This window comes from Perognathus longimembris, chromosome 20 (genome assembly GCF_023159225.1).
Source record: "Perognathus longimembris pacificus isolate PPM17 chromosome 20, ASM2315922v1, whole genome shotgun sequence".
Taxonomy (NCBI): Eukaryota; Metazoa; Chordata; class Mammalia; order Rodentia; family Heteromyidae; genus Perognathus; species Perognathus longimembris.
This window is the reverse complement of record NC_063180.1, coordinates 17541557-17565883: the sequence shown is the minus strand read 5'-3', so window position 1 is coordinate 17565883 and position 24327 is coordinate 17541557. Positions and strand designations below refer to the sequence as shown.

At 55.1% G+C, this 24327-nt stretch overlaps 3 protein-coding genes across 4 annotated transcripts; 1 reads left to right on the top strand and 2 right to left on the bottom strand.

The window, feature by feature from the left end:
• Positions 1–1064: 1064 nt before the first annotated feature.
• Positions 1065–10013, bottom strand: Spred3 (sprouty related EVH1 domain containing 3). Of its 2 annotated transcripts, XM_048369327.1 has the most exons (5): positions 9930–10013; positions 8680–8848; positions 8506–8582; positions 4568–4711; positions 1065–3448 (listed from the first exon to the last, which is right to left on the bottom strand). In XM_048369327.1, the coding sequence occupies exons 1-5, from the start codon at positions 10011–10013 to the stop codon at positions 2789–2791; spliced, it is 1134 nt and encodes a 377-aa protein (XP_048225284.1). In that variant the 3' UTR covers positions 1065–2788. The 2 variants fall into 2 exon arrangements, with proteins under 2 accessions (XP_048225284.1, XP_048225285.1); XM_048369328.1 differs by lacking the exon at positions 4568–4711 and having other exon boundaries at positions 9837–10013.
• A 3818-nt stretch (positions 10014–13831) lies between these two features.
• Positions 13832–16531, top strand: Ggn (gametogenetin). The gene is made up of 2 exons (XM_048329538.1): positions 13832–15726; positions 16358–16531. Exons 1-2 carry the CDS (start codon positions 13844–13846, stop codon positions 16473–16475), a joined length of 2001 nt encoding a protein of 666 aa, XP_048185495.1. The 5' UTR covers positions 13832–13843; the 3' UTR covers positions 16476–16531.
• A 360-nt stretch (positions 16532–16891) lies between these two features.
• Psmd8 (proteasome 26S subunit, non-ATPase 8) lies at positions 16892–24256 on the bottom strand. Its single transcript, XM_048329539.1, has 7 exons — positions 24032–24256; positions 22108–22180; positions 21882–21984; positions 20375–20540; positions 19442–19542; positions 18164–18275; positions 16892–17395 (listed from the first exon to the last, which is right to left on the bottom strand). The coding sequence occupies exons 1-7, from the start codon at positions 24200–24202 to the stop codon at positions 17258–17260; spliced, it is 864 nt and encodes a 287-aa protein (XP_048185496.1). The 5' UTR covers positions 24203–24256; the 3' UTR covers positions 16892–17257.
• Positions 24257–24327: the final 71 nt, after the last annotated feature.

Genomic DNA, 24327 nt, shown 5'->3' with positions numbered 1-24327 from the left:
GAGGGCAGAGATGAAGGGCGATCATGGATCAGAGGTGGGTATCAGCAGGGAGTGGGGGGCTGGGAGGTGGAGGCCCCAAAAGAACCTTCGGGGGGGCCCACCACTTTATCCAAAGATCTCACAGCACCGTACAGCATGCTGGTCTCCTGTCTCACCCCCCTCCCCCAAACGAGGTAGGTTTTAAGAATGGAGCTTCCCCCCCAGCCCACCACAGAAGGGGGGAGACCGAGGCACAAAGAGAGGGATGGAGACCCAAGCTGCCCCCAGCCCCTCCACCCTCGGCTCTGGTGGGGTGACAGTCATCTTCGAAGGCTGGGCAGAATGGGGGCGGGGGACATCCTCCCTTCTTTCTCTCTCACCCATCCCAGGGTCTGGTTGGGAGAGCTAAATCTCACAGGTTCCAGGTGCAATAAATAGTTAATAACTTAAAGTGACAGGACAAGCTATGCCTTAAAGGACCCCCCCCCACACTCGCACACGCACACACACAAGGCCATCTGAGTGTGAGTCATGAAGAAAGGGGAAGTAAGTGCACATTGCCAGATGCTTGGGGCCAGAGGCAGGTGCAAAGCCATTACAAAAAAAAAAAAAAAAAATTTTTTTTGAGACTGTCTTGCTACAAGACCTTAGTATGTCCCATTCAGGACAGATCTTAGGTACACCACCCATCTTGTCCCACCCAGGACAGAGTGTGGCATTCTCCCCTGGATGGAACCTGAAGAGGAGCAGCAAGAAGCCTTTCAAGCTTTCTAACTCTGACCCAGAAGAGGAGGGGTGAGTGGCTTGTGCTGGGGTTAGAGCTCAGGGTTGGACTTTAGGGGGACTCTTCAAGACTGGGGAAGAATAGGGATTCCCACAGAGGGAGAGCTAGCCTCTGAAATTGCTTTTGTGCCAATCTTAAAAGGGCAGGCCAAAATGAACTATACAACTTGTTGGTGGGGACAGAAGGGAAAAACTGGGAGCAAGGGAAAAGGTGACATTGTCCAAAAAGAAATATCCTCATTACCTGACTTATGTAATTGTAACCCCTCTGTATATCACCTTTATAATAAAACTAAAAATTAAAAAAAAGTTTAAAAGGCAGGCCTTTTCTGAGGCTACCAGATAACAATAAAGCCCTGTGGTCATCGTCATAATTGTGGGTCTTTGTTTAACAAACAGCTTGCATAACCCTCTGTAGGAAGGGCAGACCATGAAAGGTGGGAGTGCAGAGCTCCTGGAATCTAAGTTAGGACAAAGAGGGGTTGGATGAGATTGGAAGTGTAGCTCAGTTGGTAGAGCATGAGCCAATGAGAGAAAGTGTCAGGTACTGAGTTCAAGTCCTAGTCTCAGACCATTAAAAAATAAGGGCAGAGGGGAATATAAAGAGTAATTCTGAGGATTGCTGGGGTGGGGGCTGGGGTCCTGGAGACAAGAATTCCAGGGCCTGAGACCTTGGAGTTTCAGGGATCTATGGAATGGTAGAATACCAGGGGCTATCGTTTTCATTCACAGCAGGACCCATTTCCAGGTTAGAATTTAAATCCAAAGGAATCTGGAGCCTGAGCAGCTCAGATCTGTAGGTCTCTGGGATGGAGAACAAGGTCCTGCATCAGCAACAATCCTAGTATTATAGTGCTGAGCCCTGCATCTGGGGGTGTCAATGGCACCTTGGAATCTTGGGTCCAGGGCTCTTAAAGCACCTTGGAGTCACTGAGGGACCAGAGGTCTGAGTGGCCATTGCCACCCAGCTTTCTGGAGCTGGACTCCCAACCTGGCCTTTAGGGGACTAGGGAACCGAGAGTAGGAGGTGATCAATGATTCCAGGACATTTTGGATCTCAAAATCTAGGTCCAAAGGGGGGACTAGAAGAGGATTACTGGAGGACTTGAGACCAGGATTGTGGGCTCTAAGGAGGCAGTGGCCCCCAGTCACACACCTGGGGGGGGGGGGGAGTAACAGACACCTCACAGTCCAAACATATGATCCAAGAGCACTGGCTTAGGGACAGGTGGGCCTATGCAGAGTCCTGGGCTGGTACTCCTGGGGCCATTTTGGTCAGAAAACACTTCAGTATCTGGGGGTCACTTAGACTTCTTAAATACTGCTATCCCAAAATGATGGCCAGGTTGGTAGGCATTCAAAAGTTGGGTAGACTTGGGGCCAGCATTTAGGGATTCCAGCCTGTTACCACCAAACCCAGGAGAGGTTTGGTGTCTCGGAGGTCCTGGGAACGTTAAGAGGCATATTAGATAGGGGTAACACTAGTCTCAGAATATTCAGGGATTATTTTGGGGGTAATTCTGGGCCCTCCAATTTCAAGGTCTGGGAGTGGTTTGTTATTGGCAACCCCTAACTCTGGGACTGTAAGCTGAGGATTTACAGTGAGGTGTAATCAGGGTCTGTGGTTGGTCACATAGACAAAGATTCTGGGTTCCAGGTCCCCACATCTCTTAGGGGTTCTGGGTGCCCCGCAAGGCCCTCTGAGATACAATTTGGGAGATGTCAGGAGATCCATCAATGGACAAGAAGAATGGGGAATGCAGAATTCAGGATGCCTGGGTATGTTTGACAGGGCTGGGGAAGCAGGAATGGGGGTGGGGGTGGGGAGCGAGTGTTTCTCGGTTTCTCAATCCTAGGTTTGGGGTCCCAAATTCCAGGTCAATCCAAACTCAAAGCTCCAAATTTTGGGATGTGCCCTAAGGTTTGGGGATTTCGATTTTTTAAAAAAAGTTCTGAAGCCTCCATTTGCTTTAGGAGGGAGGTCCTCCATCCGGCTGCCGGACCCCACATCAGGACTGTCACTTCCTCACCGCGCAGCCTCCTCGTGGCGTCCTCCGCAGCCGGCACAGCCACACCGGGAGGCGACCCAGTGGCAGGCGCGCAGGGGCGCATAGCAGCAGAGGCAGGGCACGGCCAGGGACAGCGCGGCCAGCGCAGCCCAGCGCGCAGCAGGGCGTGGGTGGCCCGGCTCGCAGGCACAGGGGTCCGAGAAGTCACCTTCGGCGTCCGACAGGCAATGGTAGAGCAAGCTCTCGGCGCACCACAGGCAGCTGAGCCGACGCACCAGCAGGCGGCCCGGGTCCGGAGCCTCTGCGCAGCGGCCACCGCGACCATCTGCACGCCGACGGAAGAGCGCACGGCAGTGGACACAGCGCGCAGCCTCCTCCACCTCTGGAGAGGCCTTGGCTGGCACAGGAGTGGGTCCAGGACCTGGGGGTGGGCGAGCCGGGGGTGCTGGGGGTACAGCCTCGGCGAGAGGAGCAGGTAGTGACACTGGGGGACCTGGAGATGCGCCCCTCAATGTGCCAGTCTTGGCAAAGCGCACGACACAGGTGGACAAGGTGAGGGGCGCAGGTGGCCCAGAGCGTCGGTAATCCTCATAGCCACGGCCGCCCCAGCCCCCTGCCCCAGCCACAGGTTCTGAGGGCTCCGGGATCCCTGTGAAAGGTAGAAGCGGAGGATAGCTCTGCAGGACCAAGGGACAAGGAGATCACATTAGCCAGATCTGTGACTCACAGTCCATTCCCGCCACAATCCATCCCTATGTCAAAAGATCCATGAATTCCAAGATCCATCTGGGGGCTGGGGGCTCCTGCCTGTAATCCCAGCTACTCAAGAGGCTACAATCTGAGGATCATGATTCAAAGCTAGCCCAAGGCAGGAATGCCACTGAGGCTCTTATCTTCAGTTAACCAGCAAACAGCCCAAAGTGGAGTTGTGGCTCAAGTAGTAGAGAACCAGCTTGAGCAAAGCAGCTCAGAGGCCACACCCAGGCCCTGAGTTCAAGCCCCAGGACTGGCACCCAAAAGAAGGGAGTGGAAGGGAATTCCAAGATCCAAGATCCAGGCCTGGGTCACCCAAGGATCCTGGCTCCTCAAACCCTTTCTAGGTTTGGCACAAGATCCTAGTCTGCTCCCGTGTGGGGTCCAGTCAGTTCCTCCTTTCCTAGAGACAAGAGACTGGCCACTCCCAAACCCTCTGCCTTTTACTATGGATTCCTGGTCCTGGCTGCAGGGCTGCCAAGCCTTCCCACATTTGCAGCCCTAAGGCACCCTTCTGTGAGTACCCCCAGTTTCTTTATTGTTGTTGGTTTTTTCCTGAGCTTTTTTGCTCAAGGCTGGAGTCACAGCTCCATTTCCAGCTTTTTGCTGGTTAATTGGAGATAAGAGTCTCATGGAGTTTCCATGCTAACTTCCAATCAGGATCCTCAGATCTCAGCCTCTTAAGTAGCTAGGATGACAGGCATGAGCCCTCAACACCTAACTAGTCCCCGTATTTTTTAATACACTCAAAAATGTGTCCACAAAACGATTCTTAGATTCATATGAGGAAAAAAAAATATGTCCACTTCATCCCCATGCCCTCTGGGATTTAGGACTCACAGTCAAATCTCCAGGAGCACAGGAAGCACCTAGCCTTGGGAGAAACCCAGACCTGGCTCTACCCCCCGCCCCACTCCCACCTCAGTAGTCAGGCCAGCCAGCACTCTGGGCCTCAACTCCAGCCCCTTTAAGGGCCCCCAGCACCTGTTCCCATTTCACCCAAAGGATGGCTGAGGGGCTGAGGAATGGATGGGGCATCACACCTGAGCAGAGGAACGCCGGTGTTGGGGAGACGTGGCTGGCCCGAAAGCAGAAGCTGACTCCACCGTGATGATGGGGGCGGCTGCAGAGGCAGGAGGCGTCTCCTGGCGGCTGTGACTGGAGGAGGAGTCGCTGTCTATGTGGGACTGGGAGAGATCAATGGGTCTCAGCATAGGGGAAAGGCCCCCACTCCCCAGCTGATGCCCTCACCTAGAGCCCCTCCCACTGAGGGTGAGGGCTCTGGGACCAAGAAAACGTGAGTTCAAGCTCCAGCCCTCTAGTAGTTGAGCTCACCTCTGAGCCTCAGTTTCTTTCCCAGTAAAATAAGGCCCATTATAGTACCTATTGGTAAGCATGTGGTTAGGGCCCACTGACAAGGGTACAGCATATGCTGTATAGGAAAAGCTAGGGATGGAAAGCAGGGTCTTTGCACATGCTAGGCAAGCACTCTACCATGCAGCTACTTTCACAGTGTTAGGGTGCGTTGTTTTTTTTTGTTTGTTTTGTTGTTGTTATTGTTTTTTATGTCAGTCTTGGGAAATGAACTCAGGGCTAGACTCTGTCCTTGAGCTTTTGTGCTCAAGGCTAGTATTCTACCACTTGAGCCACAGGCTCCATCTCTAGCTTATTTTTTCTTAATTGGAGGTGAGAGTCTGATGGACTTTCCTGCCTGGGCTGCCTTCGCACCTCAGCGCTCAGATCTCAGCCTCCTGAGTAGCTAGGATTAAAGGTGTGAGCCATCAGTGCCTGACCATAGTCCTGGTTGTTTTTCGTTTTTTGTTTGGTTGGGTTTAAGTTTGTTTGTTTTGAGATAGGGATTTACTTCTTGGCTCAGGCTGCCCTTGAATTCCAGATCTTCCTGCTTCAGTCTCCCAAGTGCTGGGATCACAGGTGTACACCATCCAGACACTGGTGGCTCACATCTGTAATCCTAGCTACCCAGGAGGCTGCAATCTGAGGATCCAGGTTCGAAGCCAGCCTGTGCAGGAAAATCTGTGGGACCTTTATCTCCAATTAACCACCCAAGTAAAAAACCAGAAGTTGCTGGGTGTAATGGCTCCTGTTTCTAACACCTTAACTACTCAGGAGGCTGAGATCTGAGGATCCTTGTTCAAAGCCAGCCCCAGGCAGGAAAGCCCATGAGATTCCTATCTCCAATGAACCACCAAGAAAACTGGAAGTGGTGCTGTGACTCAAAGTGGTAGAGAGGAAGCCTTGAGCCAAGAAGTCCAGGGACAGCACCTAGGCCCAGATTCAAGCCCCACTACAGGCCAAATAATAATAATAATAATAATAATAATAATAATGATCCATACAGGTATTCGTCACCACACCCAGTGCTGACACAGCACTTTTGTTAAGAGTCCTCACTGCTTAGCTCACCAACAGGCACAACATCAAATCATCTCTCCCTTGGTGGGCAGCCACCTTCCTGTGTCATTTCCATTGGCACACATCCCTGGGACAGCTTTTTCCACCTGGAGTATTTTTTTCAAGCCATACCAAGCTCTGTCCTTTACTAGGACTTTTCTCTTCTTTTTTTTTTTTTCCTCCCCCAGTTACCAGGGTTTGAGCTCAGAGCCTGGTTCAACTAACTTGGCTAGCTTGCTCAGCTGGTGCTCTGCCAGTTGAGCCATACTTGCAGCCCTGCTTTTTGGGAGATGGGATTTCAAAGACATTGCCCCAGCTGGCTTCCAACCACGGATCCTCTTTGGATCTCAGCCTCTTGACTAGCTAGGATTATAGGCATGAGTCCCTGATTCCTAACTTGAAGTAACACTTTTCAGACCCTCCATTCATTTCTGTTACTTAAGCATAATTTCGACCTCATCCATTTGCCACCTTTAGCATACGCACACATTCATTGAGCACCACTGCATACCCGACACAAAGATCACTGCGCAGCTTCCATCCAGAGCATGGAGTAAAAACTCCACAGAAACTGTCTATGCCCGAATCTCTGTGTCCCTTACTCTGAGATTGGCCCCTTTCTGCCTCAGGGAACCAATTTTGTTCCTCTAGGTGTTCTTGGCAATTCACATTGTTCCCAGCAAGTGCCAAAATGCACACAACATTCTGTGCATTCATTCATTCCATTAATTTATTCAACAGTTACTGAACACTTGTGTGCTAGGCACTGATTTAGGTTTTGGAAACACAGCAAGGAAGCAGCGAACGATCCTGGCCCTACTGAAGCTAGCATCCCATCACAGGAGTGAATGCACATGGATGGATGGATGGATAGGTAGACAGGTAGCTGGTACCAGGATTTGAACTCAGGCCCTCCTGCATGGCTTGCTTGCTGAGCGGGCAACCACACAGCTTTTTTGCTGGTTATTTTAGAGATGGAGTCTTGAGTTTGTTTCAAACCACAATCCTCCTGAGTAGCTAGGATTACAGGTGTGAGCCACGAGTATCTGGCCTTTTCTTTCCTTTCATTTCTTTTTCTTTGTGCAGTTAGCTGCACAAAAGGGTTTCACTGTGGCAATAACATACACACACATGTTAAATTTTTGATGCCTAAAAAAGCTGTCTTTTCAGACAGGCAATAAGGAAGATGGGGGACGGGGGAAGTTAGCCCCTAAGTGGCATTGGGCAATTGCAATTTTTAATAGGTTTCTCAGGGAGGGGCTTACTAAGGTGATATTTGTATAAAGTGATGAAAGAAGAGGCTAAGCCATATGGAAATCTGGAGAAGAATGTTCTACAAGTTATAGCCAGCACAAAGGTCCTGTGACAGGAATGTGCCTGCACTGTTGGAGTGAGAACGAGGACACTGCAGCTACAGCAATGCAAGTGTAGGGAATTAGAATGCACGGCCAGGTTGTGTAGGAGCTTAGGACCACTGCAAAGATTCTGCCTTTCCCCCTGAGTAACAAGGTACCAGTTGGAGGGTTCTGAGGATGATCTGAAAAAGGGGACGATGGGGTCCCCTCTCCTGGTTGTGGGGGGAGGGGAACTGAACTTGGGGGCTAGTAGGGGAGGCAGCAATAATGAGAGGGTCTATTTGGGGAAATGAAGTTGGATGGTACCAAGTAGGAGGCAGATTCTGAATGTATTGAAAATGGAGCCAATATATGCTGATCAATTAAATGAAGTCTTTAAAAAAAAAAAAAAAAGAACATGGAGTTGTTGCTCCTTTATCATTTTACGTTTTTTCCCCCTCCTTTGGTTTGAACTCAGGGCCTCCAGATTGCTTGGCAAGTGCTCTACCACTTCAGTCATGCCCCCAGCCCCATTTACTTTTTAAATGTATCCAGTTTTTGTTTTGTTTTTTATAGTTAGTCCTTTCATTTTTCTCCTTTTATTTATTTACTGAACACAGTACCTGATACTTTTGTTCATTGGCTACTACTCTACCAACTCAGCCATGCTTCCAACCCCTTCATTTTATTTTTTTAATTGCCTTTTCCCATTAGATTAGAAGGCAGCTTCAAGAGAAAAGGAAGTTGGTTGATTATTGACGTACCCGCAGTATCTAAAACACGGCCTGGTATACAGAAGGTACTCCTTAAGTACCTTTAAGGAATGTGTGAATCACAATAGAACAGAAAAGCTAGAGTAAGTGGGATTGAACCGACCAGATTGGATCCTGGGTCCCCAGTGTGTGCAGCTTGATTGCCTGCTGTACAGGAGGCTCCCAGGAATTTGTAGACCAGAAAGAAACCAACAAACAGGGCTGGGAATATGGCCTAGTGGTAAGAGTGCTTACCTCATAGACATGAAGCCCTGAGTTCAATTCTTCAGCACCACATATATGGAAAAAGCCAGAAGCGGCGCTGTGGCTCAAGTGGCAGAGTGCTAGCCTTGAGCCAAAAGAAGCCAGGGACAGTGCTCAGGCCCTGAGTTCAAGCCCCAGGACTGGCAACAAAAAAAAAAAAAAAGAAAGGAAAAGAAACCAACAAAGGAACTGGAAGGAAGACAAAGACTGAAGACTCACCGTGAGAGGGCAGGGAGTCTCTGCGGTGTCCTGGGAAGGGGAGGAGGAGGATGAAGATGAGGAAGGAGTGAGTGAGCCTGGGGTAGAGAGAGAGGCAGAGAGTGAGTCCCTAGGCCCAGCTTCTCCTGCTTTCTCCATCCCCAGCGCCTTCCCCCCACGAGGCTCGAGGCTCACCTCGGCTGAGGGCCGCCAGAGCAGCCAGCAGGCTCTTCTGGAACTCATCAGCCTCTGCAGGACTCTGAAATGTCAGGCCAAACTTGCAGTCACCGAGGCTCCAGTGGTGAAAGATGGGGTTCACCTTGTTATAAACCAAGCCTGGCCTCAGGGTACACTCCAAGGTGATCTGAGTGGTAGGAGGGGGAACACCTCAGATATCCCCTCCCCAGTCATGATGTTCCCTAGTGCTAACCCTTTCTGCATTCTGAAGGATCCCACCAATTTCATCTCCCAATTCCATGTGACACCCCAAGATGACACCCTAATTTTATGAAACAGATCTCTAATCATCCTCTACTTTTCCCCTAATCCTTTGATCCTTTTCTGATGCCCCAATAAGGAACCCCAAATCTTATTCAATGCCTGCTCCAGTGGGCAGAATACTCTCCACATTTTATAGATTATGGTATTTTCCTTCTGGCCTCTAGCATTTCCTGAAAGCTGTTATTGGACTTCCACCCCCCTCCCCGCAGCCTGCCTCAACTCTGGTCCACATCCCTGTCCTACATCGCTGTCCCCTCTCATCTTCTCCCTAGTCACCCTGCCTGCTCTTAAACACTACCTCCCCCAAGCCTTGTCAGGCGATTCAAAATGTCCTACTACATCCTCAGCCAAACTTCCACCTCATCCCTCCAGATGTGTGCCCAAAAGAAAGCCAGTTTATCTCTACTGAAACCAGCGATATTTGACACTTCTCAGAAGGAGCCCCCCACCAAGTGCCTTCCATCGGGCTTTGGGGCAGACAGGGGACAGGTGGTGGAGGGCCCTGGGGGTGAGGATCTCCAAGGTGAAGCTCAGGAAGGCTTCAGAGCAGAGCAGGGAAATGGTCTGAGTCAGGTGTGAGCAGGGTCCAGGTAGAACCAATTGGGATTGAAGGGGGAGCAGGAACGGAGCAGGGCAATCACTAGGGAGGCTGTGGTGACCGAATAGCAAGAAGAGGCAGTGGCCCAGACCTGCTTAGCACCCCCACTAAGCCCTCCCCTAACACCCAGCTTTTATCCTTAGGACATGGTTCTTTGCCAAATTCCACCCCCCAGATGAGAAGACAATCTGACCTCTCCTCTAGACCCCCAGCCCCATCCCTGCCTCCCCCCTCACGCCCCAGGGTGGCTCACTTTCTGGTCCCGGAGGCGCTCCCCGTGGATGACGTAGTGCCCCTGGCGGGCCCCCCCCTCGGGCCTGGCCCCTCGGACCCGACATACGCTCACCTGGCTGAGGCCCCCGCCCCCCACAGGAAGCCAGCCCCCACTGGAGTCATCTCGGGCCATGACCACGGCTCGGACCCGCACCATGTACCTGGAGGACATGGGAGAAGACAAGGACAACAATCTGTGAATTCAAATCCTGCTCCCTCCTTCGGTGTCCCCTCCCTCCCTCCATCCTCCTCTCTCACAACCCAGCCCAGTGCACCCTCAGCCACCAATACCCACCATTTCCCCCCCATGCCCACTTTCTTCTGGCACGGCTTCTTTCTTCCAGTCACATCTCCTCTCCCTTATCTGCCTTCTTCCCCACGGCTGCCTTCCCTGGCCAGACCCTCTTTCCCAACCTTTCCCAGCCCCAATCCCCAGAGCCTCTGTTTGCCACCTCCCCTCCCCCTCCAGCTCATCCCCTCAACCCTGTCTCCTCTGTCAGCACAGACCCACAGCCCCACCCATCATCCCCCCCCCCCCAACACGCACAGCTGGGTTCTTGCGCATATGTCTTTTCCCTGGGCCCATCAACTCCAGCTCCAGTCCCCCCCAGCACTGCCCCTGCACCCTATCACCCAGGCCACTAAGCTGGGTGGAAAAGCTTGGCTCTCTTTCCCCCCACCCCACCCCACCCCACCCCTTCCCGGATTTATGAATGAGACCGGATGCAAAGCTCACTGAGTCACCCAGCAACCAGGAGATGGGCAGGGAAGCAGGGAAGAGAAATGGCCAGAAAGAGAGGCCCAGAGAGCGAGGAGATGGAGGCTGGCTGAGGAAGCCAGAAACTGAAGAGATCCAACGAGCGTTTTCATTCACAAAAAAAAAAAAGAAAGAAAGAAAGAAAAAAAGAAAAGAAAAAATCAAAGCTGCTTCCTCGGGTCCCAGGCCGAAGAAAGAAAAAAAAAAAAAAAAGGAAGAGATGGTGTGTGTCCGAGATGGGGTGGGGGGATTAATAGATCCCTCTATGCCCCCCAGCATCCTTCAGAAGCATTTTACCCCGCACCCCCTCTCCCCAGCTCAGAGGACATAGCCCCCCTCCCCCCCCCCCAGTAATAAGGATTAGCGCCCAGCACCCCTCACCCACCTCCCTGCCACCCAAACACGGGGACCCAGGCGTCCCAAGCTTTCGGGGACCCAGCCACAAGCCCTAGCCCCCTCCCCCACCTGCAGGCTGCCGGGTTTCCCCAGCTCTTCCGGAGAGGAAGGGGCGGCCGCAGCGCCCCCGGCCCCCTTTTTCTCAATGGGATGGGATTTTGTGAATGAGCGGTCACGTGACGCTGCTTCCTTTGTCCGCCCGCCTCCCCCGACAACAGGTGAAGCTCAGAAAGAGGGCAGGGGCTTCCTCCCCCCCCTCCCCACCACCCGGGGCCTAGCTGGGATGGGGCACCGGGATCCCAGGATGCCCCACGCTCCCTACAAATCAATCTCCGGCTCCCCCCCCTCCTGGGGAAGTGGTCCTCGGAGTTCCCTCAATGGAGAGGGGCCAGGACGGAATTTTGTGAATGGGAGTCTTCAAAGGGAGTCTAGGACCCCACGCACACACCCTTCTATGGAGACCCGCACCCCCCAAATGGCTGCCGCGCACTTTAGCGACCCCATCACCTTCTGTTTTCCCTGCCGGGGTGTGTGGGTCACCTGGGTGGGCAGAAGATGCAGTCGGGTCCCGGTCGCCCCCTGGCTGGGGCAGGAGGTCTGTCAGCCCCCGCCCCCTCGCCCGCCCCTGGGCACCTGCCTGGGAGGCTCCGGCCGGGCTCCGAGCGGCGGCGACGCGGCCTCCTCCTCCTCCTCCTCTTCCTCCTCCTCCTCCTCCTCCTCCTCCTCCTCCTCTCCTCCTCCTCTCCCCCTCCTCCTCCTTCTCCTCCTCCTCCTCCTCCTCCTCCCGCTTGCTCCGGCTCCCTCGCTGGCTCGGGCGGCGCTAGAGACGGGCACGGGGAGCCGGGGCGCTGGGGGAGGGAGGGGGAACCTGGAAGACGGGTGGGGGGGGAGGGGGCGGCGTGGGGGAGGGGTAAGAGCGAGGCAGGCGGACTTGCCCGCTGGGTCCTAGAGACCGGCATTGACTCCAATGAATAGCCCCCCCCCGCACCCCACCCCGCCTCCAGCCCTCATTTTTTTCTTTCAGGATCCAGACGTGACACCCCGACTTCTCCATTCCCATCCGGCCCGTGGCTCCCGGGTGATGAGGCGGGGAGGGACAGGGAGGGAGGGTGGCTGCGGGCGCTCACGTAGGGCAGTGGCCTAGGGTTTGGGCTCTAAATGGGAGGGGCTGGGTGAGCAGTTCGGAAAAGGGTGGAGAGGGGCGGGGTCGGAGGGCCCGGGGTGAGGGTCCAGGTGCTGAAGTGTAAGTGTGTCACGGGAGGAATGGGTCCACAGTGCAGCCCCCCCAGTGCAGAAGGAGGAAGGGGGGGGGTTCTCTGAAAGATCCTGACAGATCCTAAGAAAGGTGGTTAGCCGCGCACCTGGTGGCTCACGCCAGTCCTCCCAACTACTCAGAAGGCTGAGATCTGAGGAGCGCGGTTCAAAGCCAGCCGGGGCAGGAAAGTCAATAAACTATTTCCAATTAGCCACCAAAAAGCCTGGATCGGAACCGTGGCTCAAAAGCTTTGAGCGAAAAGCCTTAGGGACAGAGTCCAAGCCCTCAGTTTAAGCCCCAGGACCAGCAATAAAATAAAATTAAATTGAATTAAAGGCGAAGTTTAAAGATACATTTCCTCCTGAGTCCCGCAGCAGATAAATGGTCCAGGAGGAGGAGCTACGCAGCGGGGCTCGCAATGGGCAGGGCTTCGGGCGCGACTGACGGCGGGGAGGGCGTGGCACAAAGGGGGAGGGGCCACGCAAAGGGGAGGAGCTAAAGAGAAACCATTCTAACGGGGCGGGGCTTAGGGCAAGGGCTTCTATGGACTCGGGGGGCGTGGCCTCTGGTTAGGGGCGTGGCCTCGAGCTGTAGGGAGGGGGGGGTGGGGGTCCATCCTCGCAGTCTCGCCCCACTGGCTTTCACCCGCACCTCCCCTCCGCCCCTCCCCAGTGTTCTTTTCGGTTATTTTCTGCTACGGCCGTTCCCCGCTCTACCCTGGGCCTAGGGGGCCGCGGCCTGAACTTCGGTCGGCTGGAGGAGTCGGTGAGTGGAGCCTTTTTGGGGGGTCGGGGAGCCGAGACGGAGCTGGGGGTTAAGAGTTGGAAACTTTGAGTTACTGAGACCTGACTGTTACAAACCCCGAAGCGGGGGGAAAAGAAGTTGCGGAATGGAGCTTGTGGATCTACCACTGTCTGGGAAGTGGGAGAGATCCAAATGATCGACTTGAGAAAGTGTGGGTGATGGGAAGAGGTTTAGAGCTGAGGACTGACGCGGGGGGGGGGGGCGGTAAGAACAGAATATCAATATCTAGCATTGGTTAGACATAGGCAGGGGATGGGGAGGCGGGCGGGGTGGGGATGAAACAGGATTCTTTGACATGGGGGGGGTTGGGGGACCAGAGAGTGAGGTGGAGCATATGACATCCGGTGTCTGGGGAGGAAAGTGTCACCTCTTTGTAGGCTAGGGTACAAGACACCACCACCATAAGAAACTGACAAAAGGGGGCGGGCCGGGGGGGGGGGGACACGGCCCGGCGGCCCGGGGGCGTGGTCAAGAGTGTAGGGATGTGAGCTAAGCAACCTGGGAACTGTGATGGAATCTTAGTACACTAAAGGGGTGGGGCCTAAGCATGTGCACCTCGGGCTTTCGCGGGGCTTTGGGTAAGTAGGCGACCAGAGAGGAGAGAAAGACAGGGAGCGCTGGACTGAGGAGGTATATTGGGGGCGGGGTGTGGGGGGGCAGAGACGGGACTAATGCAGATAAGTCCAAGAAGAGCCTGCGGTTGTGGGGTTCCCGCAGCCTTGGCACACTGACAGGTAGAAATTTATCTGATTACAGTCCCAGACCTCCGTCGGAAATGGGGAACGTACAGTCGGAGCCGTCCGCGGGCGGGGGCTCCCGAAAGGAGCAGGCCTCAGACCGTGCCTCTGATTCCCGCCGGACGTCCCTGGTGGAGCCCGAGGTGACCCCTTCCTCCCCAGCCATGCGCCTGGCTCGAGGGCTGGGCGTCTGGTTCCCGGGCACCTCCGCGCCCCCGGTGCTCCTCGTACCCCCCGAGCCCCAGGCCTCACCCTCGCCCCTGCCCCTGACCTTAGAACTGCCCTCGCCAGTGACGCCCCCTCCCGAGGAGGCAGTTGCGGCCACGGTCACCACACCACCCCCGCCCCCCGTGGGGACCCTGTTGCCCGCGCCGTCTAAGTGGCGAAAACCCACGGGTACCGCGGTTTCCCGGATCCGCGGCCTGCTGGAGGCGAGCCATCGCGGCCAAGGCGACCCTCCGAACCTCCGCCCGCTGCCTCCGCTGCCCCGGCAACTAACGGAAAAGGACCCAGTCCCGAGGGCCTCAGCCCCACCTCCGACGCCCCTGGAGCCTCGGAAGCCCCCGCCGCCGCCTCCGCCGCCCACACCACCGCCGCCGCTGTCGCCGCTGCCGCCGCCTCCGCAGCAGCTGCCGAGCCGCAGGATCGCTCCAGCTCTGGCCGCACCCGCCACCAGCGCCCCCGAAAGCCCGGCCCGGCCCTGCCCCGCAGCCCCGACGGCCGGCGGAGCGCGCGCAGGGGCGGCTCCCCCAGGGGGAGACGACATGGCCCGGTCGGCGGCTTCCGAACCAGGCCTGAGCCTGCTGTGTAAAGTCACCTTCAAGTCGGGCCCCACCCTGTCCCCCGCGGCACCCCCGGGGCCTCTGGCCACCAAACCCTCCCTCGGGGCCGGCGGGGCGGGCGGCCTCTTCGCCGCCTCGTATGCCGAGGTCCTGAAGCAGGGGCCCCTGGCCCCCGGAGCCCCCCGCCCCCCCGGGGAGCCGCCGCGAGGGGCTCAGGAAGCCGAGGGCGGCGATGGAGACTGCGAAGGGTGCCCTGGTCCCCCTTCAGTGCCTACGTCCCAGGCCCGGGCCCCACAGCCGCCCCCCTACACCACCTTCCCGGGCTCCAAACCCAAATTCGACTGGGTGAGCCCCCCAGACGGCCCTGAGCGGCACTTCCGCTTCAACGGGGCCGGCGGAGGCATCGGGGTGTCCCGACGGCGCGCGGCCGCGCTCTCGGGGCCCTGGGGCTCCCCTCCGCCCCCGCCGGGGCAGGTGCACCCGGCCTCGGGACCCCGGAGGCCCGCACCTGCCCTGCTGGCCCCGCCCATGTTCATCTTTCCGACGCCCACCAATGGTGAGCCCGCGCGCCCGGGGCCTCCCGGCCCGCAGCAAATGCCGCCGCCGCCGCTGCCACCGCCGCCACCGCCGCCTCCGCCCCCCACGCCGCCGGCCACGCCGCCGCCCGCGCCGCCGCCGCCCACCCCGCAGCCCGAGCAGCACCAGCCCGCGCCGCGGCCGCCGGTCCGCCCGCCCACCCCGGGCCCCGGCTACGAGGAGGCGGCCCGGGTTCCAGCCCCTGCTCTGTCCCCCGCCTTGGCTGTGGACCAAGCCGCGGCCCTTGCCCTGGCCTTGGCCCCGGCCCCGGCCCCAGCTCCGACTCCAGCTCTCGCAGCCACCGAGCCGTCGGCGCCCGCGCCCGCCAAGGTTCGAACGCGCCGGAACAAGGGCTCCCGCGCTTCCCGCGCGGCCCGCGAAGACGGCACACCTGGAGACCGGGCCTCCGCCACGGACGGGAGCAGCGGCGGCTCTTCGGGGGCAGGCACCAAGGGCGCTGCACACCACTGGCCGCCCTTCCAGGTGCTCAACTCTTGTCCCTGCAAGTGTTACTGCCGCCACCAGCCCCGCCATCGCCGCCTGCCACGCAACGTGTCTGCATGGTGAGGGAGGTCAGGAAGGGGGTGGGGTGCGGGGATAAGGCTCCCCTGAACCCGCTCACCCAAATGCCAAACTTTGCTGGTCTCCCACAATCAGGAACCAGGAGAGCACTGGCGCAAACCCCCAGGTTGAGCCTCACCCTCGTTTATCTCCGGGGCCATGACTGGGGGGAGGGGGGAAGATGGCACCAACAGACTGTACTGTTTCGCCTGCCACTAAAGGCGCAAAGGGTACATTTGCCCTCCCAGAACCAAGAGACGGGACCACCCCCTACCCCCCAGGAGAGCCCTTGGCCTAGCCCCTCAGGCTCCAGAACCGCTAGCCCTCGACCACCAGAGGGCACTGCTGCTCCAGCCCTGGCGCTATGAAGGCTGCTGCATCTGGTGACCAGCCCCATCCCAGTTCTCAAGCTCAATCCCAGAGACGACTACTTGGACCCTTAGGGGCCTAGCTAGCGAACCATTAACCCACAGCCACTTTGGGTACTTCAGCAAACCTACCTCTGCCTGAAACTGCCTTTGGAATATTCTACCAGCCTTCAGGGGAAAGCAAACCCCCACCCTGCAGCCCTCAGGGGGTGTTCTCCAACAAGAACATGGTCATAAAAGAGTCTCCATTCTTGCCTCTTCCCAGGCTGAGGACACCCACCAACCACCTGAGTGAGCCACCTTGGGTCGCCACCATCAAGCTGGCTGGCTCACTGGTAGCTGGGTTGGAGCACTACGACTTACAGACCACCCATTCCAACTGAGCGTGGTCTCAACGCCCCTGCTTGCCCCTCGATGCTAATAAAGTAACTCCAGCCTCTTTGCCTGTCAAGTCACCCTTGGGGCTGGAGTGGCAGGGGTTCCAGCCAGCATCTATGGAGAAGGGGATGGGAAGGGGGTGCTCACTCCCCTAATACAAGCAGCTGATGTGTGCTGTCGGTGCCAAGCTCTGAGGTAGGCCCAAGTCACTTTGGAGCAACCACTCCCAGGTGACCCTGGGGAGAGCTGAGTCAGCACAAAGGGGCTCCGACAGGCTTGGACTCTAATGGGCTGGTGGGTGGCGGTCCCAGTCCACAGGGATGGCTCAGAAGAGGGATGCAGGCATATATCCACACAAGGGCCCATAACTTCTGTTTCAGATGGCTCACGCTAGCAGCCCACAGATGGGGTCCATTTCATGTAGCATTATAAAAATTATTTAATTCACACTTTAAAAAGTTGAGACATTACCCCACTGTGATGTCCTAGGCCAGCATTGTGCCCACAGCAGGCTGGAAAAACCCCTCTACTTAAGGCCACCCGTGCTTGAGGCCTGGAACAATGGCCACTGGATGGACACACTGGAGGGGGTCCCGTTACTAGCTAGCAAATCCCAAGAGAACTCAGGCTTCTAAGTTCTCCAGGCTGTCTCCCCGCCATCCCAACTGGGGAGACAAGGACCTGGAAGGGAGGTCAATCCACCTTTATTGGAGGACAGCTGCGCCATGACTTTTACAGCCATGTATAGCCCGCCTGTCCCTGAGCGCTCAGCCCAGGCCAAGCGGTCTCAGACGATCATCTCCAGCTGCCGGGCATATTCAATGACCTGTTTCGCCAGTTCTGTAGAGGGGATGGTGGTGTCTTCTGGCTTCTGCTGCTGGCTGGCGAAACTGTAGTAGTTATGGGAGCCCAGGACCCATCCTCGCTGCAGAAACAGAGGGTTGGGAGGTGAGTAGGGTGATCCTAAAGACTGACTCCCTACCCCATGGAGCCACCACTCATGTGGATCATGGCTCTCTTCCTTCACCATCCCTCGAGTCCCACAGCTCTGGCAAGGAACTTTACTATGTCTCGGTTTCTCCATGCTCAAGACAGAACCTTAGTCATACTCTTCCCTGGGCCTGCTCTAAGGGTTCAGTTAATCAAGACATTAGAAATACTAGGGTTTGAACTCAGGGCCTTGTGCTTGTACAGTCTGCTTGCAAGGTTAGGTGGATCTACCACTTGAACCTCTCTCTAGCTCAGCATCTTGCTGGTTATCTTGATTTTTCTGGCAGGTCTAGCTTTAAACCACAATTCTATGGACCTCAGCCTCCAGAGTAGCTAGGATTACAGGCATGAATCACCAGTACCCAGGTCTACCTGCTCTTGGCCCTATTTTCAAACACCAGGGTAACTGTGTATCCAGTACTGCACCTGCACAAATGTTCTGGACTAAATGAAGCACAGCTTTATGGGGGAAGGCTGCCACTTCTAAAGGAATGCTGATAAGGATAAAAGCCAACATGAAGAGTATGCCTCACCTGGAGCCATGGATAGACAAGCTCAGAGAGGCTTAGCAACCTGTGTGAGGTCACACAGCTGAACTAAACCCTGGGCAGTCCCATTCCCTCTAGAGCACTTCACTGCACACTAAAGTGCGGACACAGTGCAACCCTTGGCTCCAAAGCCCCTTGCCCTGAACCCTAGCCACCTTCTTGGCATAGTCTGTCATCTTCTTTGGTGTGTTGAAGAAGAGGATCCGGGTGGCCTCAGTGAAGAGGATTTTCTCATAGGCCTTCTCGATGCACCCAGCAATCTCGTCCCTAGAGGGAAGGTGAGTTCTCATTACTGACACAGACGGCTGATCAGACTGTGTCCTCCCAAGCCGTACCCAGGTTGGCTCTGACCCTGCCGGTTAGCATTGATGGCTAACTGGCCCTGTCACTGATGGAAGCTCAGAGAGGGGGCAGGGACTTGAAGAGAACCACAGAGCAGGCCAGAGGCTCAGCAGACCCAAATCGGGATGTGGTTCCTGGAACTGTGGAAATAACAGATGGGGCCTATGCTCTGAATCCCACACCAGGCATGAGGGCCTCAGGCTGTCTGAAACCCAGCTTGGGATTCACCTGAGTGGATTTCTTCACATAAACCCACTTCAGGAGCTGGGAATGTGGCTTAGTGGTAGAGTGCTTGCCTAGCATGCCAGAAGCTGTGGGTTCCATTCCTCAGCACCACAAACACAGAAAAAGCCGCAAGAGGTGCTGTGGCACAAGTGGCAGAGTGCTAGCCTTGAGCAAAAGAAGCTCAGAGATGGTGCTCAGGCCCTGAGTTCAAGCCCCAGGATTGGCAAAAAGGAGAAGAAAAAAAAAGCAGCGTGAGCAATGCAGAAGTAAATAGCAAGACCAGGCTGGGGAGGCGGGGGGAGGGCATGCCTATAATCCCAGCACTCAGGAGGCAGAGGTAGGATGTTAAGTTTATGGTAGCAGAAGTATCTCAAAAAAAGACAAAAGCAAACAAAAACACCCAGCAAGCCATTAAGTCCCCAGAATGAGGATAAGGACTAGGGAAAAAAGTGAAAGGTGAGCCCCCTCTGAGACAGGTCTGAAACAGTCGCGTTCACTCCTTCATAATGGAAAACCCCATAGAGGGCTGGGAATGTGACTCCACCCCAGCACTGTGCTTAGATCCATGCACGAGCACAAAAGCAAACACACCAATGGCAACAGCACTTCTCAGAGGCAAGATGGCCCTGCCTGAGGAGCTGTCTGTCACGCCGGGGCTGAAGGTTGACACAAATGGCCATTCTATATATAAACAGCCTGGGCAGGGGAAGGGCTGCTGCCCACACTACTCCATTCCAGTCCTACTTCCTGGAGAACAGAATAGCTGGGAGGACAGGAATCCAGCCCACCCCACCTGGCTATAACCAGGCAGTACAGGACTCATATAAGCCCAAGTTCACTCTGAACCCCATGTGCCCAGCCCCCACCTGATAGTGTCAAGCAGGATGTCGATGAAGAAGGTGTAGCTCTCTGCAGGGATGTTCCCCTTGGCCAGGAACACCTTGTTGTAGCTGCCCTCCATCAGGTACTAGAGGTGAGAAGAAGAGGGTGAAAGGGCAGCACTGAGCCTCCCTGAACTCCTTGTGCACCCTCTAGCTCCAGTCCTCATGCTGCCAGGCACCCTTTGAAATACAGTCACCCATTCGTAGCAGGTGACATTGCTCCCCTGCAGAAGCCCTGCACACCCGTGCACACATGCGCACACCCCCACATGTGCTCTCCCAGCCAGCCTGGGGCTGGTTCCCATCATCTCTTCTGTGACTGGAGGAGGCCAGGCTGGATCCAGCCAAAACTGTGCTGCCACCTACCTGCACCCCCCAGTCACATCCTTCTAGGATCTTGGTCAGAGAAACCCTTTCATCACATAGCCTTGAGGGCTCTTCCCAGGACCTCACTCTACAAACTGTCCTTTCAACTGTTCCTCAGACAGCAGACTTCAGCCTTTGATCACCTAAAACTGGCAGCTCCCTCTGCCTGGACAACCCTGGTTCACTTCTCACTATGGTTCACATTCAGGTCCTCAGATCTTACTCCACCAAAATCTGCATCCCTTCCTGAGTGTCCACCATCTCCTGCTAAGTTTTTTCTGGCATCTGACAGACCACACAGGCTTGCTTATTCTTTTGGCTGTCTGCTTCCTCCCCTCCTGGCCATCTTTCCACAAGGTCTGGGATTTTATCTGATTCTCAGTCTGCAAACCCACCCCAGTGCCTGTCACATGGCAAGGGCTCAGGGTGTGAATGAAGCTGTGGGATGAGTTTCAGTGAACCCTGACAGCTCTTCTGAGAAACCCTCCCCAATGTCTGTCCTCACGCTACCTGCAGCAGCCAGGCCCTCCCCTGTCTCTGCCCCAGCCTCACTTGCTCCAGGGACACAGGATGCTTGATGTAGACGTTGGTCTGGATGTCCTTGGCAGGAAGGCGCTCCAGCTCCGTGTGGAACTCAGCCACCCGGTTCTGGGACAGCAGGAAGAGGAGGTTGAGGCCTAAGAGCTGGTGCATGTAGGCCGACTCAGGGAGCTGTTCCCTGTGGACCAAGGAGGGGAAATCAAGGTAAGCAGAGCTTCCAGGCCAATCAAGTGCCTCATCTCAGGCTCCAGCCCTGATAAGGGTTCAAGGAGGTTCTGGTGAGGAAGCTGAGGCCGAGAGAGACACGAAAGTCACAAATCATACTGAAGCAAGCAACTTCACTCCACAGAAGTAACTCAGATTATTTCCCACAGTGTCCATAGAAGAGCATTGGGATCAATAAATATGCATGAAGTGAACTAAATGACCTAACCTAGGTAAAGTGATAAGAAGAGTACCTAGCCCAAATAAGCTCTGTTAAGTACTAAGATTATACTAAGAATCTTAATTAAGAATGAAGACTTAAAGAAGCTCATCATCCAATGGAAGAGAGAGGGCTGGATATGGGAGGCACAGGCAGGTTAGGCGGGGGGCGGGATTTGGAGACACAATGAGAGGGATGAGGGCAAGGACAGCAATGGAGGCCACCAAAGAGATATTGGTGTTAAGCCTGAGTGCCATGGAGAAGATGACAGGTTTTAAGTAGAGGATCAAGGCAGTTAAACTTTAGAGTTAAAAAGATCCTATTGGTGCTAGGAATGTAGCTTAGTGGTGGAGTGCTTGCCTAGCATGCATGAAGCCCTGAGTTCAATTACTCAGTATCACATAAACAGACAAATCCAGAAGGAGCACTGTAGCAGAGCAAAAGAAGCTCAGGAACAGTGCCCAGACCCTGAGTTCAAGCCCCAGGACTGAAGGGAAAAAATCCTATTGGTCCAGGCACACATAATCCTAGCACTTGCAAGGCAGAGGCAGGATGTCCACAGCTAGAGGCCTACATAGTGGGGCCTCCAGAGGCAAGGGAGGAGATCCTACCAGTTCTTATGTATACAAGATTCACAAGTGGGGCTGGGGATATGGCCTAGTGGGAAGAGTGCCTGCCTCATATACATGAGGCCCTGGGTTCGATTCCCCAGCACCACATATACAGAAAATGGCCAGAAGTGGCGCTGTGGCTCAAGTGGCAGAGTGCTAGCCTTGAACAAAAAGAAGCCAGGGACAGTGCTCAGGCCCTGAGTCCAAGCCCCAGGACTGGCCAAAAAAAAAAAAAATACACAAGTACAAAACAAGACAGGAAGGAATAGTAAGGGAATGAGTAAGGAGAGACGGACTTGACACCTACAACAACTGGATCACACAAACCCAATCTCAGATCTCCAAGACAACTCTATGATCCTGCAGCCTCTGGGGACAGTGGTTCCCACATAAAAGATGATCTGCATGGCTAGACCACCACTAGAGATAAATGAACTGCCATGTAACCCCCTCCCTACCCATTTCAGGCAGGCCCCATCCTCACTTGTAATCAAAGTAGTAGCATTTGAGCTGGGCCATGTAGCGCTCAAAGGAGGGGATGTCCTTGCGTAGGATGCTCCACTGGGCCCCGATTTCCAGTATGTCACCTGTGGGTGACAGAGTAGGCTCTCAGGGGTTGGCTGGGGTCCCTTCCCCAGACAATCATTGCCGCCATTTCTGTCTTGACACCAGCTCATGACCCTACCACCACTAGTGCCAGTAAAACTCACGGGCTAGAATGAGCTGCTGTTTGGTTAACTTGGTCCCTGTGGTAGGCAGGAAGTTGAGTTCCAGCAGGACCAGCTGATGGGAAGGAAAAAAAGATGAGATTTCAAACATAGATTACTTACATTCTCTGAGCTAACCCATTACTCCTAAGTCATTAAACTGCTACATTAAAAGAACTACTCAGGCTGGGAATATGGCCTAGTGGCAAGAGCGCTTGCCTTGTGTACATGAAGCCCTGGGTTCGATTCCTCAGCACCACATATATAGAAAAGGCCAGAAGTGGCGCTATGGTTCAAGTGGCAGAGTGCTAGCCTTGAGAAGAAAGAAGGTAGGGACAGTGTTCAGGCCCTGAGTCCAAGCCCCACGAGTGGCAAAAAAAAAAAAAAAAAAAAAAAAGAACTAGTCCCAGTGGCCAGTGGGTGCCGGTGGCTCATACTTGTAATCCTAGCATTCAGGAGGCTAAGATCTGAGAATCATGGTTCAAAGCCAGCCTGGGCAGAAAAGTCCCCATGAGCTCTTATCTCCAATTAACCACTCAAAAACCAGAAGTGGTGGAGTGGCTAAAAGTGGTATAGCATTAGCCTTGAGCAAAAGAATTCAGAGACAGTGTCCAGGCCCTCAGTTCAAGTCCCTTGACCAAAAAAGAAAAGAAAAAGAACTGATCCTCATAAAACACTAAGAATAATAGGACTTGCACACGTAACAAATGCCCACATAGGATTACTTCATATTATAAATCTTGTGCGTGTGTGTGTGTGTGCATGCGCTAGTAACTAGTGCTTTAACTCAGGGCCTCGACATTGTCCCTTAGCTTTTTCACACAAGGCTGGTGGTGCTCAACCACTTGAGGGACAGCCACTCAGATAAGAATCTAATGAACTGAACTACCCTGCCTGGTTTAGCTTCAAACCATGATGCTCAGATCTCAACCTCCAGAGTAGCTAAAATGACAGGCAGGAGCCACCAGCACCAGGACTCATTGATACTGCAACTATAAATAATCCTGCTGATAGTCACTCAGTGACTGCTCCTCCCTCAGTTCTTGGCAGACTGTTTCTCTTCAAGGCTTAACGTTGTCGATCTAACCCCCAAAATCAGGAAGCAAGAGGCATTTACCTTCCTTGGTTCAGCCTATGCATCAACCACTTTGATCCAGAACACTGTATGTACACTTTTCTCCAACACACTAGAATGTGTTCACCCCCAGAATCTCATATTCTTGGGTTTTTCTGTTGTTTTGTTTTGTGCCAGCCCTGGGGCTTGAACTCGGGACCTGGGCACTCATTGCTCCTGATCAGTCTTTGCTTTACCCCTATAGCGTCGGCTCCATTCGGCCTTTTTTGGTGGCTAACTGGAGTCTCAGACTTTGCTGCCCTGACTGGCTTCCAACCTGGATCCTCAGACCTCAGCCTCCTAAGTAGCTGGGATTACAGGTGTGAGCCACTGGTGCCCGTCTACTCCTGCTACTTTAGGTTCCGTCCAGCTGGGGTCCCTAACCCCAGATCTTAACCTGGTCTTAATAACCACACACGCCCTGCTCGACCCCATCATCTAAACCTCATTCTGCCCTCGGTCGTGTTTGGAACTCGCCATCACGATTCCCCCCCAATGCTGCCCCCCTCCGAACAGGAAAGCTTCGGGATTATCAAATACGTAACCCTGAACCAGTCTGTCCATCACTGCCCCGGCCCAGCCCCCGGGGGCCGCGTTTGGTCCCTCGCCCGCACTTGTCCACACCTCCAAGGCTGCTCCGAACCCTTCGCCCTTTCGGACATCTCAGGTTCTCTCCGGTGACCCCTGCCCTTCGTGCCGTCCTCCGACCCGGGTCCTCTCCGGTGACACCCGCCCTCTCCTCGTGCCGTGCCCCGACCCGGGTCCAATGCGGAGACCCACCCCTCTCCTCGTGCCGTGCCCCGACCCCCTTACCTTGAGGCGGCCCAGCTCTTCCCCGCACTTGCTAAGATTGGGGCTTTTGCGGTTCCACTCGCCCTTGAGCTGTTCGTACATGCCGGCCGCGGCCTGCAGAACCGCTCCTGACGCCGCGGCGGGACCCGAGCTCGAGACACCGGCGGCTCCACTCACCGTCGCGGCCGCCATCTTCCGTGATGCGGCAAACCGCCGGCTTGTTTTACGGCAGCGACGCCTACTGACGCTCTCTCGGCGGAAGTGGGACATGGGGGGTGGGGCCTAAGGCCGGAGGCGTGGCCCGGACGGCTTGACCC

Excerpts from the sequence above, each read along its gene's own strand:
- Psmd8 (XM_048329539.1), bottom strand. The coding sequence starts at position 24,202 with ATGGCGGCCGCGACGGTGAGTGGAGCCGCCGGTGTCTCGAGCTCGGGT. Across the intron at positions 22,181-24,031 it reads AAGAGCTGGGCCGCCTCAAG|CTGGTCCTGCTGGAACTCAA; the intron begins GTAAGGGGGTCG and ends CCTTCCCATCAG. Across the intron at positions 17,396-18,163 it reads TGACAGACTATGCCAAGAAG|CGAGGATGGGTCCTGGGCTC; the intron begins GTGGCTAGGGTT and ends CTGTTTCTGCAG.
- Spred3 (XM_048369327.1), bottom strand. The coding sequence starts at position 10,013 with ATGGTGCGGGTCCGAGCCGTGGTCATGGCCCGAGATGACTCCAGTGGG. Across the intron at positions 8,583-8,679 it reads TCTGGCGGCCCTCAGCCGAG|GCTCACTCACTCCTTCCTCA; the intron begins GTGAGCCTCGAG and ends TCTCTACCCCAG. Across the intron at positions 3,449-4,567 it reads ACCGGCGTTCCTCTGCTCAG|AGCTATCCTCCGCTTCTACC; the intron begins GTGTGATGCCCC and ends TTGGTCCTGCAG.
- Ggn (XM_048329538.1), top strand. The coding sequence starts at position 13,844 with ATGGGGAACGTACAGTCGGAGCCGTCCGCGGGCGGGGGCTCCCGAAAG. Across the intron at positions 15,727-16,357 it reads CCACGCAACGTGTCTGCATG|GCTGAGGACACCCACCAACC; the intron begins GTGAGGGAGGTC and ends GCCTCTTCCCAG.